Source organism: Lottia gigantea (genome assembly GCF_000327385.1).
Source record: "Lottia gigantea unplaced genomic scaffold LOTGIsca_280, whole genome shotgun sequence".
NCBI classification, from domain to species: Eukaryota; Metazoa; Mollusca; class Gastropoda; family Lottiidae; genus Lottia; species Lottia gigantea.
Genome location: NW_008708899.1, coordinates 76,623 through 93,664, shown reverse-complemented (window position 1 = coordinate 93,664; position 17,042 = coordinate 76,623). Strand labels below are relative to the sequence as shown.

Genomic DNA, 17,042 nt, shown 5'->3' with positions numbered 1-17,042 from the left:
ATAGTCGTAGAGCCAACCTTATACATTTATTAATATTTATTGTACCATCTAGAATTATCTTCAACTGAATCTAGAAAAAGATTACCAGTTCATGCTCTAGATTAAAATTGTATATTTTAACAAAAACAATAAGAACATACATTGTGAGATTCAAATTAAAAAGACGTCAAATACAATTCTGGTAATATACCAATAAATAATAAACCATTATCATTATTATTATGTTGAATAAGAAGATATCAAGGCAATATAATACCTTGTTATCGTTATTAACAACTTCATCCACTTTCCTCCATAATGTAAGCAGCCTTCCATTGTGATTATCTGTTATACTCCATTCTAGTCTTTTAATTACATTATCACAAGATTCACTGGTTGGTGGCGATGTAAACTCTAAACTAACATTCAGCTTTCAAAAAAGAATAAACATAGATAAATAGCGAGTATTTGGAAGCTGTAAATCGATGACTTCAATTCGCATTGTCTTTTTATACTATGGATTTAACAAAGGTATAAGATGTATCCAAGTATTTAATATATTTCATTTATATGAATACCTCTTGATCGGTAGTCATCAATATGTTCATTTTTGGTTTGTCAGGTTTTCCTAGGATCGTCACACCTTCAGAATAAACAGGTTTAGAACAGACGTTGTCAATACAAAATTGTAAATGACTTCTATAGGATTCACAAACTTCTAAACGGTATGGTAGTGTCAGCATTCTATCTCTTGTGTAAAGTTCCTTTTCGTATTCTTTGAGCCATATATCTAGAATAAAAATATTACAAATATATACAAAATAATAGTTGAACACTCTTTCATTTTCCAGTGCACAATTTCACTTTCATCTTATTTGCTTATCAAGATGATAGAGCTGAATATTCAATACAAGTTCCACAACATACGAATGTAAAAGAAATTTCTTGTGTGCAATAATTGGGCAAAAATGGCGTCCTAGTGAGAGTTATAACTGCGTGGTATGAGGCGAGGCCTAACCCTTGTTGTTTTGAAAAATTGGAATAAAACTACAATGTCAATATCGGTCCTACCAGTATTTTGATGTTGTTTTTGTAAAGACCAATTTATATGGGGATATATATTGTAATATTTATTAGAAATATTCCACTTCATACTGTAACTAGAACTAGATGGTTGAAATGTCGATTCACCACAAAAGGTACCCTAAAACAAGAGTTAAAATGACTGTTATGGTAAATCCGTTGGCATCTGCTTCGTTGCAAGTTTCTAAACAATATGAAGCATATGAAAGAAAGAACTATAATTAAAATCATTTCAGTTGCAATGAAAAAAAAAAACGATATCCAAATCTTAATCTTAAATGACTCACAGTAGAATTATCGTAATGGTTAGCTTCAAGATCTGAAACAAACAGCATAATTATCATCACTAATATATTCTATATCAATATATATTAAATTTGGGGTAACTAATTGTTTCATATAGAGGTGGGTGTCCACAGGACGTTTGATCTTCAAAATTCGTTGTTATTTTATAGGATAGTGACATAAACAAATTATGTAATGGGAAAAGGGTAAAATACGATAAGAATTACCAGTTGGCTGAAAACAAGCAGTACCATCTTTTAATTCAACTTCATCACTCAAATCTTCCGATCTGTCTACAACTGTCATTCCATCAGATGATGACGTCACACTGCCAACACCAGCTACTGTAGCAGTTACTGATACAATATATTTCTAGAAAAGATATTTACAAAAATAAATTTGTCGATAGGTATACTGACTGATAGGTAGTCGAGTGATAATCCAATCCGTAGTTTTGAAATCGTTTTCCATCTCGCTCTCCCTAAAGCACTAGATGTTCTATCCATTACTCACAAATACACATTTAAATAATAAAATGAATATGAATAATACACGAAACATTCAAAAACCGTACCTGATGAAGTTGTAACTGGAGATCAATGAAGGTGTATTCAGTTTGTTGGCTGACATGAACAGATTGTATAAATTCACTGTCATTCTCTCTCCTTATTCCTACTTTATAATTGATACCTGTAGATATTTCTTCTTGGGATTCAAATCCATACCATCGTACACTAACCATACTAGTAGATAGTTGATAGTCGCTGTCTTCAAGTTCCTATAATTATAATATACTAGTTGATAGTCACTATCTTCAAGTTCCTATAATTATAATATACTAGTTGATAGTCACTATCTTCAAGTTCCTATAAATATAATATACTAGTTGATAGTCACTATCTTCAAGTTCCTATAATTATAATATACTAGTTGATAGTCACTGTCTTCGAGTTCACATAATCAGAATATAATAGTAGACCGTCAGATAGCTTCACTCCGTTGGACATGAGGTAAGAATGGAAGTGATTAGGTATAACTTAATAGGATGACCAGCGATGATCTTGTATTATAGATCAATCGGTTCCTATCACTTACTGATTTAAGTCAAGGACATTATACACAGCAAGATTAATTTTTCTCATGTCCAGAAGTTAACTTTGTAGAAAGTAAGATATGTTTTTTGTATGGATTTCTTACCAAAATATTGAAGAAGTCCATTTCACTCTTTAACCCAACATCAATTACCACACCTTTAGATGGTAATAATGATTTATATGTTAAAGATTCTGATGATATTACTGTATGAAGACCAACTGTATTTTCTATTTTAATAGATATATAATATTTATATCCATGATGTAAACTCCAGTCTAATTTCATAATATCAAATACAGTACAGGTGGGTGGTAAGGCTTCAAGACAGGGTACATTAAAGTTTAAATCTGAAAACTTGATGATTTCTTGGCCGCCTTCAGTTGTACCTGAAAAAAAAATATCTTCAATTAAGATCAATTGGTCTACTGAATACATACAAAATAGAGTTACTTCCCTTGACTTGAAAAGTGATAAGTAAATTTCATTCGTACTGACAAATTTAGTTATTGTATTCCATCATGATTTCAAGTGTCTTATTCACAGACCCCGCTACAAATGATGTGCATATGGTTCTCGCGTGGACTTTAACCAGATACACTTTTGTTTTGTCGGTTAGTGGCAATTGACTTTGTTTAATTGATTTGATTTTTGTTTTTGCTTATTTTGAACCAGAATAAACACAATACCTGATCTAATATCTTAAAAGAGAAGCCATTACTCTGATACTGTTCGGACGTGGATGTGGAAATGGCGTGTATAAAGAGGCTGTTGAAATGTTTACTGACCAATAGCTGTTGTATATCTCAGTTGACTGTGACCAGGATCTTTAACTACAGCATTGGACCAATTGGCTACCAACAGATTATTGTCTAGTACGACATCTATTTTACCACTAAATTTCGGTTTAGAAGTATGAACTATCAGTGGTCCTAGATTCTTAAAAAGAGGTTAAGAATGAAAAGATATGACAGAAAAAAAAACAGATCAAAATATAGTATTATTTCAAATAAAATTAAAATTATACCGAATATAAGGGGTCATATATATATAAACTTATCAACTGAAAGTCATTAAAGATTCCAGTGAAAAGATATAAAACAGATACAATATTAACCCTACAGATAATAGCACGAATTCTAAAAGTTAAAATCAAAAGAGAGAATCACAATATTTGGTATGTTAAATCATTGCAATTTTGAACTAGGATAGGCGTTATAGCCTACGTCGTGTGATTGAATAGAATTAATACCACATCTATGTTACCAGTAAATTTAGGTTTAGAAGTATGAACAATTATGGGTCCTAGAGTCTGAAAAATAAGGCAGTACTCTATCATAATAGATCGGATTTACACCGCTAAATACATTATTATTACCATATGGTCGTAGGCTATAAAATATATTCTGAGCAAGGGTAGACAATATATGTATGGTATGTAGTCGAATAATGCACTAACCTGAATAGTTTCTAGTCCAGCTTTATTCGTAGCTTTAATATGAATAAAGAATTCTGTACCATCAGTTAGTTGTGGATGATAGCCTCTGTACCATGCATGATGATTTGTAGAGTGAAATGGTAATAAATCAGGTATAGAATCTCTCTCTGATGATAAACCAAACTGATAATCATAAATACCAGATTCTACATCTATACCAGTCCAGTTTACATATATCTGAAATGAAATGAAATGAAATGAATAGAGTTTTACGTCCTACTTTTCTGCACCATGTGGGCTAATGAAGACGGTACATGTATCTGAAGGGGAAACGGTTAAATGCTTTTTACTCAATACTCAAAACTGAAGAAAAACATAGAGTTACATTCGTGATATTTCATAACAATGAATATTTACCTAAACAAAATACATGAAATGTAAACTGTTGTTGTGTTTTTGAGTTATCAAAGAAAAAAACTATAACCCTGGGGTACAAATATTGTATTACATGCAATTATAAAACAGCACAAAGAAGGTTTTTCCAACATGCCACAGTTTAAATATTAAATACAAGTAGACCTACATGAGAATGTTCTACTAGGTATGATTGTGTTAGATATTGTATAGGTAATGTTTCTTCTTGACATAAATCTCTATCTTGTATTGTTTGATTGGGATATCTTTCTATTGGAAACGACGAGATATCTTCTAATGGTCTTCCTTTTTGTCTGAATATATTAAAAACAATTAACTTTTCAGGTGTGCAGGTACCCAGCATTTTACATAAACAGTTTATTGATTACAGAAGAAGTTTGATCATGATTTTCTACTTGGGAAACAATCACATACAATTGCAATTTGTGATACTTACAAACAAGCGGGATCTGGATTTTGCATGTGATGAATTAGTCTTCTATTATTGATATAATATAACTTTCCATCTTTCGAAACTAATCCTGCTTCTATTCTAGCTTGATCTATAAATATTTCACTGACGATAGGTCGTGTTGAATCTATTACAACACCATCAGAACATACAGGTTGAGAGGGTTGTAGAGCTGTGTTATAGGCTACCACTGTGATAAAATACTGTCCATCTGTAGGTGCGAACCAGGTAGCGTGAGTTACTACTGTTTCAAAGATTCCCTTTAATAAACATTGAAATAATAATAAACACCCATAAGGTTTGTAAATGTTAAATGATCACATAGTTTAACTTTCAAAAAATGATTAATCTTTTTGTCTAATCAAATTCCGATTCACTTATGTTTAATTTAGATTTCCTACGTAAAACATGATTACTGATATACTTAGTTAATAACATCCAACTGAACTATGGTACAGTAAGATAAATTTAAATTAATAAAATGGTATATTTGAAGAATAAAATCGTACTGGAGTGTTCTGGATTTCAAAAATTTCAAAAATTTCTTCAGCAGTTAAACATCTTGTAGAAAAACCATAGTGGTAATATCTCAAACCACTTTCTTTATCAAAAAATCCCTCCCAATGCGCTTGCAGATTTCTTTCGGGTTGGTAATCTACTTCAGGTTCACCATACCTACCATCATGTACAACACCAACATTTGGTGGACTTGTATCTATGGTAATCTACAAAAAAAATGAAAAGCAGACTTGTGAAGATGTCGAATTTTTGGGCGAGATTTTTGATTGACGGAATTTGTCTTGCCTGTATGTATTTTTTTTAAATGAATTGCTGGTCAGTTGGAGGTTAGGTTAGTAGATACTGATTTTAATCGATATTTCTTTATTTTGTTTCTAATATAAATGTAAATTCAACTTACCTTGTATATGAGAGTTGTATTCAGTTTGGCATTATTCATAACATTAACTTCAATATAATAATCATAATCATGTACACCTTGATGTTTTCCGTCAATTAATCCATTATTATCTTCTAATGATACACCAGGTTTAACTTGAAAATGTTGATGATAACAACCAACAGCAGGTGTACAATAACAATCAGATCCTCGAGAAAAAGTTTTATATTTCTTTTCACATTCTGGTAGGTTCTGAAATCAGATATATCGGTTAATGTGAGACCTACACAAGATAGAATAGAGAATATGATGGGCTTACATCTTCAACTATTCAATTTAAATACGAGGATACAGCCTATTGATAATTTGTAGGGGGCATATTTAGAATCACCAACCTGTGCTTCCCCTTGTACTGGTATATGTTGTGAACCATGTAATATAACATCACCAGTAAAATTATCATGAAGTTTCCACTCTACTGTTTCTAGTCCACTGTGAAGATCATACGCTATCCATTCTATCCTGTTGACGAGCATAAGATTACAAGGAAACTACATCTATTTATAATTACGCATAAAATACAATAGTATTAAATGAACGCATCACACAATCCCAGCGTTGGAGAGGGTAGACATTTAATTGGCTGGCGATGTCACCAAACATACAAATGTTCCAGAGAGCAGTCTAAAGACCCTAAATAAAGTGGTTGAATTAAAAATAAATGCTAGTACAAAACAGAACGAAATTGTAGGGGCGTGGGGGTTGGGAGGGGGGGAATGAAATACCGTTCGTGGGCTTCTAATTCTTTAAATATATAGGATGACTGGATATCAATTATGATCACATTTTGAACTTACACTAGTTTATCAAAATCGTGGAATTCATGGACAGCTATATTTAAATCATCTCCTTTAGTTAACCATAGATCTTTTATAACAGGTGGCGACATATCAAAATATACTGTGGTGGATTCTTCCAGGTAGAAATCTACTATATCATAAGCTCTTATAAAAATTTTTACAGTGTCGCCATCTTGTAATGTAGGAGAAATTGTTATAGATTGTTTCAGGGTACCAGTTGTAGTAAAATCAGTATCTATTGGTTGAATGGTAGAACCTCCATGGTCATCTATTCCATAATATGTTTCATAACGTACTATACCTATAAAAAGTGTAACATCTTCCACAAGAACTTTTTTTGTTATGGACTGCCAAGGTATAAGAAATATTGTATCAGATTATCCATATTAATGGTACGTTCTATGATACAAATTTATGTCTTCACATCAAACTTTACATCAAGTATAAAACACGGCCGGAGAACGCAATAAAATAATCTAAATTTACCTTGAACATTATCAATGTGTTTGGTTGTTCTTGTTCCATAATGATCATCATATTCCGAATCTAGACCATGATAATCCTGGATTCCAGCTAGATATTTACCATTATGATGTTTAATATTAATATACCTATTTTCCCAGTCAATAGTAACAGGACCATGATTTTGTTGCCAGAGGTAGTTAGTAGAAGGTGACGCTGACGTGGTTTTTAAATTAGTATCATGAACAGTTGATACCTGACTGTTATCATCGAATATCAAACATCGTCTAGCAAGTCTAATGTTACCAGCTATATCTACTGCAGCAAGTATAACAGAATATACACCTGGTATTGTTAAATTAAATTGTTGGCTCTTCTGTTAATAAAAAGAAAAAAATATGAATTTAATGATCTAATAAATTTTCTATTGGTAATATTCATAGAATATAGACATAATCCTTGTAAGACATTTTGTATCACAGCACATTAAGAAACAACTGTTATTTCTTAATAAGGACATAGGTAAAGAGCCAATATATATAGATGTAATATATCATGTAATAAATATGATAGCGAGCCGCGGTGGCTCAGTGCCGCTGTCCTTGCACAATTTCCCTCATTGTAGCCTGCATGACGTTGCCCAGATTCATTAGCCCATATGGTACAGAAAAGTAGGATGTACAAATCCATTCATTTAATTTCATTTCCAAATATGATAGATACTAGAAAGAATAGTACGTCGTGGCTGTCATATTAAGGATAAGGTTATGGGGGATAAAATTACATGTATACATCATCAATTATTATACCTACCAATGTAGTTTCCGTGTCGAATATTCGTTTGTCTATAATTAGTTCATTTCCTACCGACTTCATGCTGAATATTTCTAGTTCATATATAGCTATACCAGCATCATCGTCAATCCAACCGTCCCAATATGCCGTATTCTCTACCTATAAAAAATAAATATAGAACATTTGTCTTCTGAATTTCTATATAGATGCTGATCAGATGTGTATAGGCTACATTTGAACTTCAGCCAACCTTCTGACAAGATTTGAGATACTTTGTTAATGTAGATACAACAAAATATCTTAGCAAGGAAATGGTTGTCTACATATTTGATTACAATCTGACCAATTTCATCACTTTTTACAGAGAAATTACAACGTCGCTAGTTCAGTTTTTACTGGTTATAATAACATGAAGAATTTCATTTCAGTGTTAATAGTTAATAATATATCAACATTTGAGTAAATTATCATCACACATGGTATAGCACATGATACAACACAGTTACTACTTCTGTCAACTTTGCCTCCACCATTTATAGTCAGTTCAATATAATAATAATTTGTGGTTTCTCTGTTCACCTTCTTAGTTATGTCAATATCAGTTAGCATGGTTTTTTTACAATTGTTGACAGGTATACAATGGTACGGTGGTACATTGTCAAATTTTATCTCAAAATCGCGTGACAGTGATTTTGGTGTGTAGTAGTAGGTGTTGTTGACATTTCTTTCTAGATCTAGTATTTTAACAAATCCTCCAATAGTTGTTGTTATTTTAAAAGACAGCCTGAAAAAGAAATGTTACAATTTTGCAAAAGGAATAAATAAGTATGTAATTCATATAGTATATGCTACAGATATTGTAAGCTGAGAGGACTGTTAGGTGCGAAGACATGATTCCTTAGACTGGACTAAAATTACTGATGCCAGTTGCAAGCTAAGTGATCACTTACCGTTCTAGATGTTGGAAGGGAACAGAGAATATAGGTTTTATGATTTTAGTACAATTCAATAAACCTTGTTTAGGATTATCTTTGTTAATGGTGGGACAACTGTTGGTCTGTGTTTGGACCCCATTCAGGCCATCTGAAAGAGAAAGTCGTTGATTTTAGTTTGCGTCACACTATTAAAGACAATGGATCTCATGACTTCTCTTGTCTGGGTGGTAAACCCTGTCGGTAGCTTTGACTATCTACGTAATAACCTAATACTGGCATCTCGTTCCATAATCCTCTGATGGTGAATGAACATATTAATAAATACAAATATTGAAACTAAAACCTACACTTCGTGAAAAGAACCCTTCCATCAATAATACCAACTTTATAATCGACCACAAATGGTGGACGGATAGAGTTTTGTTTATAGTAATTTGATTGAAAAGAGTAATATAGATTTGTTGGTTTCATTATATTGGTCCAGGTTATAGGTTGTGGAGAACCAGCTCCAAAATCACCAGGAGCATCAACAGTTTCACCATTATGAGCAGTTAGCCTTACTTGATTGTATAGAATATCAGGGATAGCAGTAACTAAAACGAAAATAAATAACCCCAATATTACATTATTTACATTTAAAAGGACAGATTCGTCATTTTCTGGGGTTGATTTGATTCTTGAATATATGTAAATAGTCTTAAGAAGTACTAGAAATGTACGCAAATCGCATAATTCCTTCAAAAATACCCCAAACTATGAGTTTCTCTAGTGTAATGATTATACGCATTAATATACACAATAATAATAATCATTACACATATACTAATACACTCACTTCTATTACAATGGGTTCCAGTAAACCCATCAGAACAATTACAATTTGAAAACAGCTCATCTCTACATGAACCAGGATAACATCTACTGTCTGGTCTCCATGAACAGGCCTCTATGAATAAGATCAAACCCTTACATTATATTGAATTGCCAAGTGTACACGAACAGCATCCTAAATCTTAATTTTTTTCATCTTTAATCTAAAATCTTAAATACAATAAAGGGCGCTTTTATTTTTTCTGACCCATGACATTGTTAAACTAACATGCCGTTAGAAAGCACGATCGGTTTAATGCCAATTCTAGAATATTACCTGCTTGCTCGGTATCACTACCATGTGAAAACAGAATATTACTACAGGCTTTGCGTGGAACGACTTAAACTTCGATGATAAGATTGTATAAAATGCGCCAGAATAAATAAAAACGTGAATTTGATGATACAAATGATACAAACAAATTACTCACTATTACACGTTCTTTTATCCTCCGATATTATATAAGCTCGATACCACGATTTATCTGCTACAAATCCTTCACATCTCCGACATCTCTGGTTAGTTTTAGTTGTACAATATTCTTGGTCACAATTATTGATGGGTGAACAGACTGAAAAGATAATTAGTTTGAAGTTGTACAATATTCCTCAGCATTTATGAATTTCAATGGGATGGTCACATGAATTCTAATCAACAAAGTGATTTTTATTTATATTCATGACAGTGTCAAATCCATACACATTTGGGTTAATGAAGATTGTTGAATCAGATCATCCTCTACGGATTGCTGAAATAAAGACACATACATCAATCCTGTCAAATCGTAAATATTTCTGGCATTAATTTATAATTTTATGGACGCTGTTTATACATTATATTGAAACCTGCGAAAATAAATAGTAAGACAAAACTACTCATGGCTTCAAAAATGTTAATTGAAAAACACAAACAATACAATAAAATATATTTATGTGATATATAAGATATAAACCCTCATACAAAGAAAATGGATTTCACGAAATACTTGTCATAACTACCTTTGGGACAAGAAAAGGAGAAATGTGTGAAATTTGATTATTACTTGTTTTTTTGTGGGACTTTGCGGAAGTTTGTTATCATATTGTCAGTTTTTTTTTCGAAATTTACACAGGGGCACACAGCTTAGACTGCAATAATTGCAGCAACATTTCAACTTTCGTAGACCTTCTGTAGTGACGACGTAGTTAATGAATATAAATTGGAACATTTTTGCAAAACCGCATATTGTACAGTTCTACATGTCCAAAGATGCAATATGTTACAAATGGTCATACAAAAAACTTCTAATTATAAAATATTAACCGAAAGTAACAGTGTAGCCGCCGTATTGATATGTCAAACTTTTGTAAAATTCAAAATGGGGCCTCAGGGTATAGAGCGCTTTTCATAATTTTGGTATATCTGGATATCACAATCGATTGCGAAAAAAAGTATGGAAGCCGAATTTTGAATTTCGATTTTGCTTTTCTTCTATTTCCGTTTAAAAAAGTATTGACCAAAACTTCAAAGGTGCCTATTTCGTGACCTTGACCTTTGGTGACCTTGTGGCCTGAACAAAATATGTTGCCCTTGATGATATCTATCCAGTGATATACTCATATTTGCTGTCCAATGCTTACTTCCGGTTTTATAGCTGATTGAAAATTACGATTTTTATCTTTACAGAGCTCTGTCACGTGACCTAACACTAGATATTTCAACCACAATTGCGCTTTTTAATATTTGAAAATTTTGTACTTTCTTTTATAGTAACTGTGCGCAATTTTCTTTAAATCGAAATGGGGTCTAATTGGTTTATCCAATGTGGGTAAATTTGATGTCTATGGTATCTACTATCGATTGCTAAATAATATTTGAGAACCGATTTTTGAATCTTGAATTTGCTTTTTATTTATTTCCGGTTGAAAAATATGAATACTTTGATGGGTCGTATATCGTGACCTTGACCTTTGGTGATCATGTGAAAAATTTTGATAGCTCTCGACGAGATCTATCCAATGGTACATTAACGTTAATTGTACGTTGTTTACTTCCGGTTTTATTGCCATTTGAAATTGGTGAATTTTATCTTATCGGTGTTCCTTTTGTTAGTTTTTCGTGGTATAAAAGATAAAGATTGTTTGTCGGAGTTTGGTCCCTTCAACTGTTGTTGAAAACAGTAGGTTAAGGAATATTTATATAATGTCACTTGAAGCGATCCTTCGAATATGCTTTGCGTTTGGGCGATCTATATCCAGTTAATTATGATAGGAAATTATGTTACTGTTACGATACTTTACGGCACAGTTTTAAGTGAAAATCAAAACTGTTACGCCCTGCCACACGAAGCCTGTGGATTTAGTTTATTTTTTGTTCGATTAATCTGAAATTTTGAATGCAAATATAGATTGCTGAAATAAACAAAATAGTTCAAAATGTTTGCTTCACTTCCAGTTCAAACACGAAATTGATTTTAATTTCCGGATGAATAACTTCCGTTGTAATTTAAATATGTGAACGTAATTCATGTTGATCGATAGCCAAACTTATGACAAAAAAAAAACAAAGAAAAAAAAATCCATATCGGAAGTGATACTTAGGCCGCCATATTGATATGACACACTTTTATAAAACTCAAAATGGGGCCTGAGGGAAGAATTGGACGTGTATAATTTTGATGTGTATGTAATCTGTAAACGATTGCCAACAAAAATTAGGAAGCTTTATTTTTGCAATTTGAAGTTTGAAGGCTCATATCTCATGACCTTGACTTTTGATGACCTTGACCTTCATTGGTTCAAAGTACATTGACCTTCATATTTAATCTTCCAACATCTACTTCAAGCATGGTTTACTAAAGTGAAGTGCACGCGAGTAGTTATAGTCTTTTCAGATTGAACGCACATAGGCATAAATACGTTCCATTTCATTATTTCACCATACAAAGTCCCATCATAATACACACCTATTATATCCCTTATATTTCACCTTCAAATAACATATTTTTAAAATAATTTATTTATATAAAAACCTTGTTTAAAAACAGAATGAGTTTAATTTTAAAACACGAACAACACAAATTCGAAGGAGACGGATTCTTCTCAGCTCTATCATCTCTCATCCCAAAAGTAGCCAACTTTGTCTCAAACAACAAATCCCTTATTTCTTCTGGAACGCAAGCTCTTGGATCTGTAGCAAAAGCAGGAGTAAATATAAGCGAAACAGTGAAAAGATCTAACGAGTTGAAAGAATTACAACATATAAGAGAAATGCGAAATAAAAGATTAGAAAACAAAAAAAAGGCAACGGTTTTAAAATTATTGGATAAAAATGTCAATAATAATTGCTCAAACTCCTATAACTTATTTCGGTTCCGACATTCAAAAATCATTAGGTTCTCTTCACGGATTTCGATGGGCAAAATATCCTGGAGAAAAACCTCTTCCAGGTCATAATTACACTGGTCCAGGTACAAGGTTAGATCTGCGATTAGACCAAAACGATAAAACCAAACCAGGTGAAGAACCAGTCAATAGAGTTGACGCAGCAGTGCTCAAACACGATATACTATACAGAAATAAAGACATAACATCCAGACTCGAAGCAGACAAACAAATGATAATCAAACTTGAAAATATTCCAAATCCAACTTTCAAAGAGAGAATTCAAAGAGCATTAATCATTAAACTCTTGAAAACAAAGATGAAAATGGGTATGGGAATAGCAGATGAAATACACAAAGAATTTAGAAAAAACAAACATTTTTTAAAAGTCAAAGTATTTAATAAAGACGATATAAATATTGTTTAACCGTTATAGATTTGTACACAAGATATACTTGGGTTATTCCTCTCAAAAACAAAACAGGTTTATCAGTCAAACACGCATTTGAAACAATAATGAAACAATCTAACAGACGACCTCAAAAGTTATGGGTAGATAAAGGAAGTGAATTTTATAATAAAAATATGAAATCACTATGGGATTTATATCAATTAAATTAAGGAAAACAGTTTGAAAAATTATAATAAATTTAATTTAATAACAATGGTGAGCAAGTTTGGATTAGGTTCTTTACCTTTAGATACTAAAAAACCTAACACTACAGCATGGATAAATATAGCAAAACCTTACTTTGTAGATCAAATTGGAGATTCCTTACAAGGTGATATTGGTATGAATAATTTTTCCATAACTAATTTAAAGTTACCAGAAAATGACAATGATGCTGTTCACAAGAAATATTTAATGGAGAAATTAAATTTAATTGAAGTAGATAAAGATTATTTAAAAGAAGGATAAATGATGTGAAAAGATTCTTCAAACGACAAATAAATAATAAAAAATTTATTGTTGAAAGTAAACTGAAAGAATTAGATTATATTGATGATACTAAATTACAACAAGAAGTAACAAGTTTGAAAAGTTTATTGAAGAACAATTACTTAATGTAGTAGATAAAACTCAGTTACAAACTTTAAGTTCATTAATATCTAATTTAGATGATAAGATTACAAAGCAAAAAATAGATCTAAACAACTAATAGCCAATATTAATCTAGGTATAAGTGAAGACAAATAACCGCATTAGAAACTAAACTTAGTGATGATAGTGAAATACAAAAACAAATAGTCGCTATTCAACAACAATTAATCAATGTAGTAGATAAAACTCAGTTACAAAATTTAAGTTCATTAATATCTAATTTAGATGTTAAGATTAAAAAGCAAAAAATAGATCTTAAACAACTAATAGATAATATTAATCCAGGTATAAGTGAAGACAAATTGCAACGGGAATTAACTAAATTTAAAACTGAATTACAAAAAGAAATAAAAAATATTGATGATAGTGTTATTCTAGGCTATGTGAAAAGATTCTTCAAACGTCAACTAAATAATAAAGATTTTATTGATGATACTAAATTACAACAAGAAGTAACAAGTTTAAAAAATTTTATTCAACAACAATTAGTCAATGTAGTAGATAAAACTCAGTTACAAACTTTATAAGATTACAAAGCAAAAAATAGATCTTAAACAACTAATAGCCAATATTAATCCAGGTATAAGTGAAGACAAATTAACTGCATTAGAAAGTAAACTTAGTGATGATAGTGAAATACAAAAACAAATAGTCGCTATTCAACAACAATTAATCAATGTAGTAGATAAAACTCAGTTACAAAATTTAAGTTCATTAATATCTAATTTAGATGATAAGATTACAAAGCAAAAAAAAGATCTTAAACAACTAATAGATAATATTAATCCAGGTATAAGTGAAGACAAATTGCAACGGGAATTAACTAAATTTACAACTGAATTACAAAAAGAAATAAAAAATATTGATGATAGTGTTATTCAACAACAGATAACCACTATTAATAATGAAGTTTTAAAACAGGAAAAAAATATAGCCGCATTAGAAAAGAATCTCAAGGAAGAAAATAAATCATATTTCAATCTTCCATTTAGAAATTTGAGAGATGAGAATGCTTCTATTAGTTATAATATTGATAAATCAAGAGAGTCTGAATATGAAAAATATGGAATTACAGCAAATATAATAGAGTTTTTTAGGATACAAATTTCCATATCGAAACCCAAAGCTTATTTGATGGTGATCGTCTATCATATTTATATTTCCTATACAGGTAAAAGTTGATTCAATATTCTTCAGACAGAACTCAATATCATCTAACCGTCAATTTAACGCTCGTAAAGTTCTTCAGTCTATCTATGGTATAGAAAATGTAGAAACTAAAGGATTAGAAATTAACGACGAAAACAACAAGGTTAATCACTTGTATGAAACATACTTATACATGTATGATAAAAATCAATATCAAAAAACTAAAATTTTCACCTCATCTGAATAAGATTAATGATTCGAAAGAAGAAACATCTATAGTAACTGTAGAAGTTACTATTCCTAAATCTATAGTAATTTATCCCGGCGAATTGTTTGAGATAGATTCTTTAGATAAAAATTGTCAATCTTTTGCTTTATCAGAAGTTCACTTGATTTAATTACCTTAAAATGGAACTCGAAATCAGGCAACAACATATGATAGAAAAACAAGAGGAGTTAAATGAAAAACTAAAACACTTCAACAAAGGCAGAAAAACATGGAGTAGAATTGATTCTGTTTTCAAAACACTGAGTGTAGTTCTAACAGTAGGAACAACAGTTGCAACGGCCGTAACTGGTGGATTAATGGTTCCAGTACTTATCCCAACTGTATTAGCCACAATTACTGCTATTCAAACTTCATCTTGTGGCTTGATTGCTATAGGTTGCACATCAAAACAGAAATCTTATTATAAAAAGAAAACAGAAATTTTAAATACATGTCTTAATAAATTATTAATATTTTTCGAAAGATCAAGAGAAGATAAGAACATAACCATTGAAGAATTAGAAGAATTCAATGAAATTTTAGATAAATTTGATAAGGCAATATCAGCAATAAAAGTTAAAAAAAATACTTAAAAAAATAGATAATTAAAAAGTCATACATAAAAAATATGAATAACATTGAAATTATGGACGATGAAATATTCATAGAAAACGTGCTATTTACCAATCTTATCAAGGCTATTTCTGATACATTTTCAACATTTAAAGGTCAAATTGAAATAGATGGAAAGATAATCGAGCATGGAAATCACAATCAAAATATGAGACTTCTTGGTTTCAATGCCAAGACTTTTCAGAAAATCTTTTCTAATATGGATTTAAAATCTGATGCTTCTGATTGGTATTTTACAGGAAAAATAATTTTACATAAAGACAATATTAAAGAAATTAAAAGATCAAAAGTTGGTAAAGGAACTGAACTACTTAAAAAGATAAATATATATACAGGTAGAAATTGTTATATACCAACAGATGGTAACTGTTTTATCAAATGTGTCAATCATGTTTTGAACAAAGATTTAACAAATGAATTTAAAAACTTCATTATTAATTTTCCAAAAGTGAACAGAAAAAGAGTAATGACAACTGCTAGAATTAATGAATTCAATAAGAAATGTGAAACTTCATTTCAAATTCATACCCTCAAAAATAGAAATTTACGCCCTAGAGATGTAAAGAGAGAATTAGATTGGGTTTTATATTTACATAACTCACATTTCTGTCTCATAAGAAGAAATGAAAAAAATTTAGGTATTAAAGAAATAGAAGATAATTATGAACAGGTATGGAAAACATGTAGAGATGATAATGTCGTAACACAAGTATCACCTTTGAAACTAAACGTATTTTCAAATATGAGTGATGATACTTAATTTGCTTGGGATTGTGAAACATATTCAGAAAGTGAAACGCGTAAAGCAATTCCTTATTCCTGTACGTTAATTAATTTAGAAAAACTAAGAAAAAAGTTAGAGATGATTAAAAGTATCTTTAGTAGTATATGTGTTTTCTGATATAGCGCATCAAGTTTGATCCCGTTTTTGAAATGTCAGGTAT

The 17,042-nt window shown here is 30.9% G+C and overlaps 2 protein-coding genes across 2 annotated transcripts in view; one reads left to right on the top strand and one right to left on the bottom strand.

The window, feature by feature from the left end:
* The window catches only part of LOTGIDRAFT_175429 (hypothetical protein), a gene marked incomplete at both ends in the record, with an annotated part of 11,862 nt that extends 679 nt beyond the window's left edge, over positions 1-11,183 (bottom strand). The window contains 23 exons of the mRNA XM_009056644.1: positions 623-769; positions 1,051-1,183; positions 1,350-1,381; positions 1,575-1,719; positions 1,922-2,125; positions 2,545-2,828; positions 3,228-3,378; positions 3,692-3,751; positions 3,899-4,114; positions 4,461-4,605; positions 4,749-5,023; positions 5,273-5,488; positions 5,683-5,913; positions 6,057-6,183; positions 6,519-6,822; positions 7,008-7,359; positions 7,797-7,937; positions 8,358-8,562; positions 8,729-8,861; positions 9,061-9,306; positions 9,549-9,659; positions 10,015-10,155; positions 11,126-11,183. Of these exons, the coding sequence (XP_009054892.1) occupies positions 623-769; positions 1,051-1,183; positions 1,350-1,381; positions 1,575-1,719; positions 1,922-2,125; positions 2,545-2,828; positions 3,228-3,378; positions 3,692-3,751; positions 3,899-4,114; positions 4,461-4,605; positions 4,749-5,023; positions 5,273-5,488; positions 5,683-5,913; positions 6,057-6,183; positions 6,519-6,822; positions 7,008-7,359; positions 7,797-7,937; positions 8,358-8,562; positions 8,729-8,861; positions 9,061-9,306; positions 9,549-9,659; positions 10,015-10,155; positions 11,126-11,183 (4,057 nt within the window). The remainder of the gene's footprint in view (positions 1-622; positions 770-1,050; positions 1,184-1,349; positions 1,382-1,574; positions 1,720-1,921; positions 2,126-2,544; positions 2,829-3,227; positions 3,379-3,691; positions 3,752-3,898; positions 4,115-4,460; positions 4,606-4,748; positions 5,024-5,272; positions 5,489-5,682; positions 5,914-6,056; positions 6,184-6,518; positions 6,823-7,007; positions 7,360-7,796; positions 7,938-8,357; positions 8,563-8,728; positions 8,862-9,060; positions 9,307-9,548; positions 9,660-10,014; positions 10,156-11,125) is intronic.
* A 1,710-nt stretch (positions 11,184-12,893) lies between these two features.
* LOTGIDRAFT_175428 (hypothetical protein) lies at positions 12,894-16,858 on the top strand (the record flags this gene model as incomplete). The annotated part of the gene is made up of 3 exons (XM_009056643.1): positions 12,894-13,032; positions 14,629-15,219; positions 16,338-16,858. 3 exons carry the CDS (start codon positions 12,894-12,896, stop codon positions 16,856-16,858), a joined length of 1,251 nt encoding a protein of 416 aa, XP_009054891.1.
* Between the last annotated feature and the right edge of the window lie 184 nt (positions 16,859-17,042).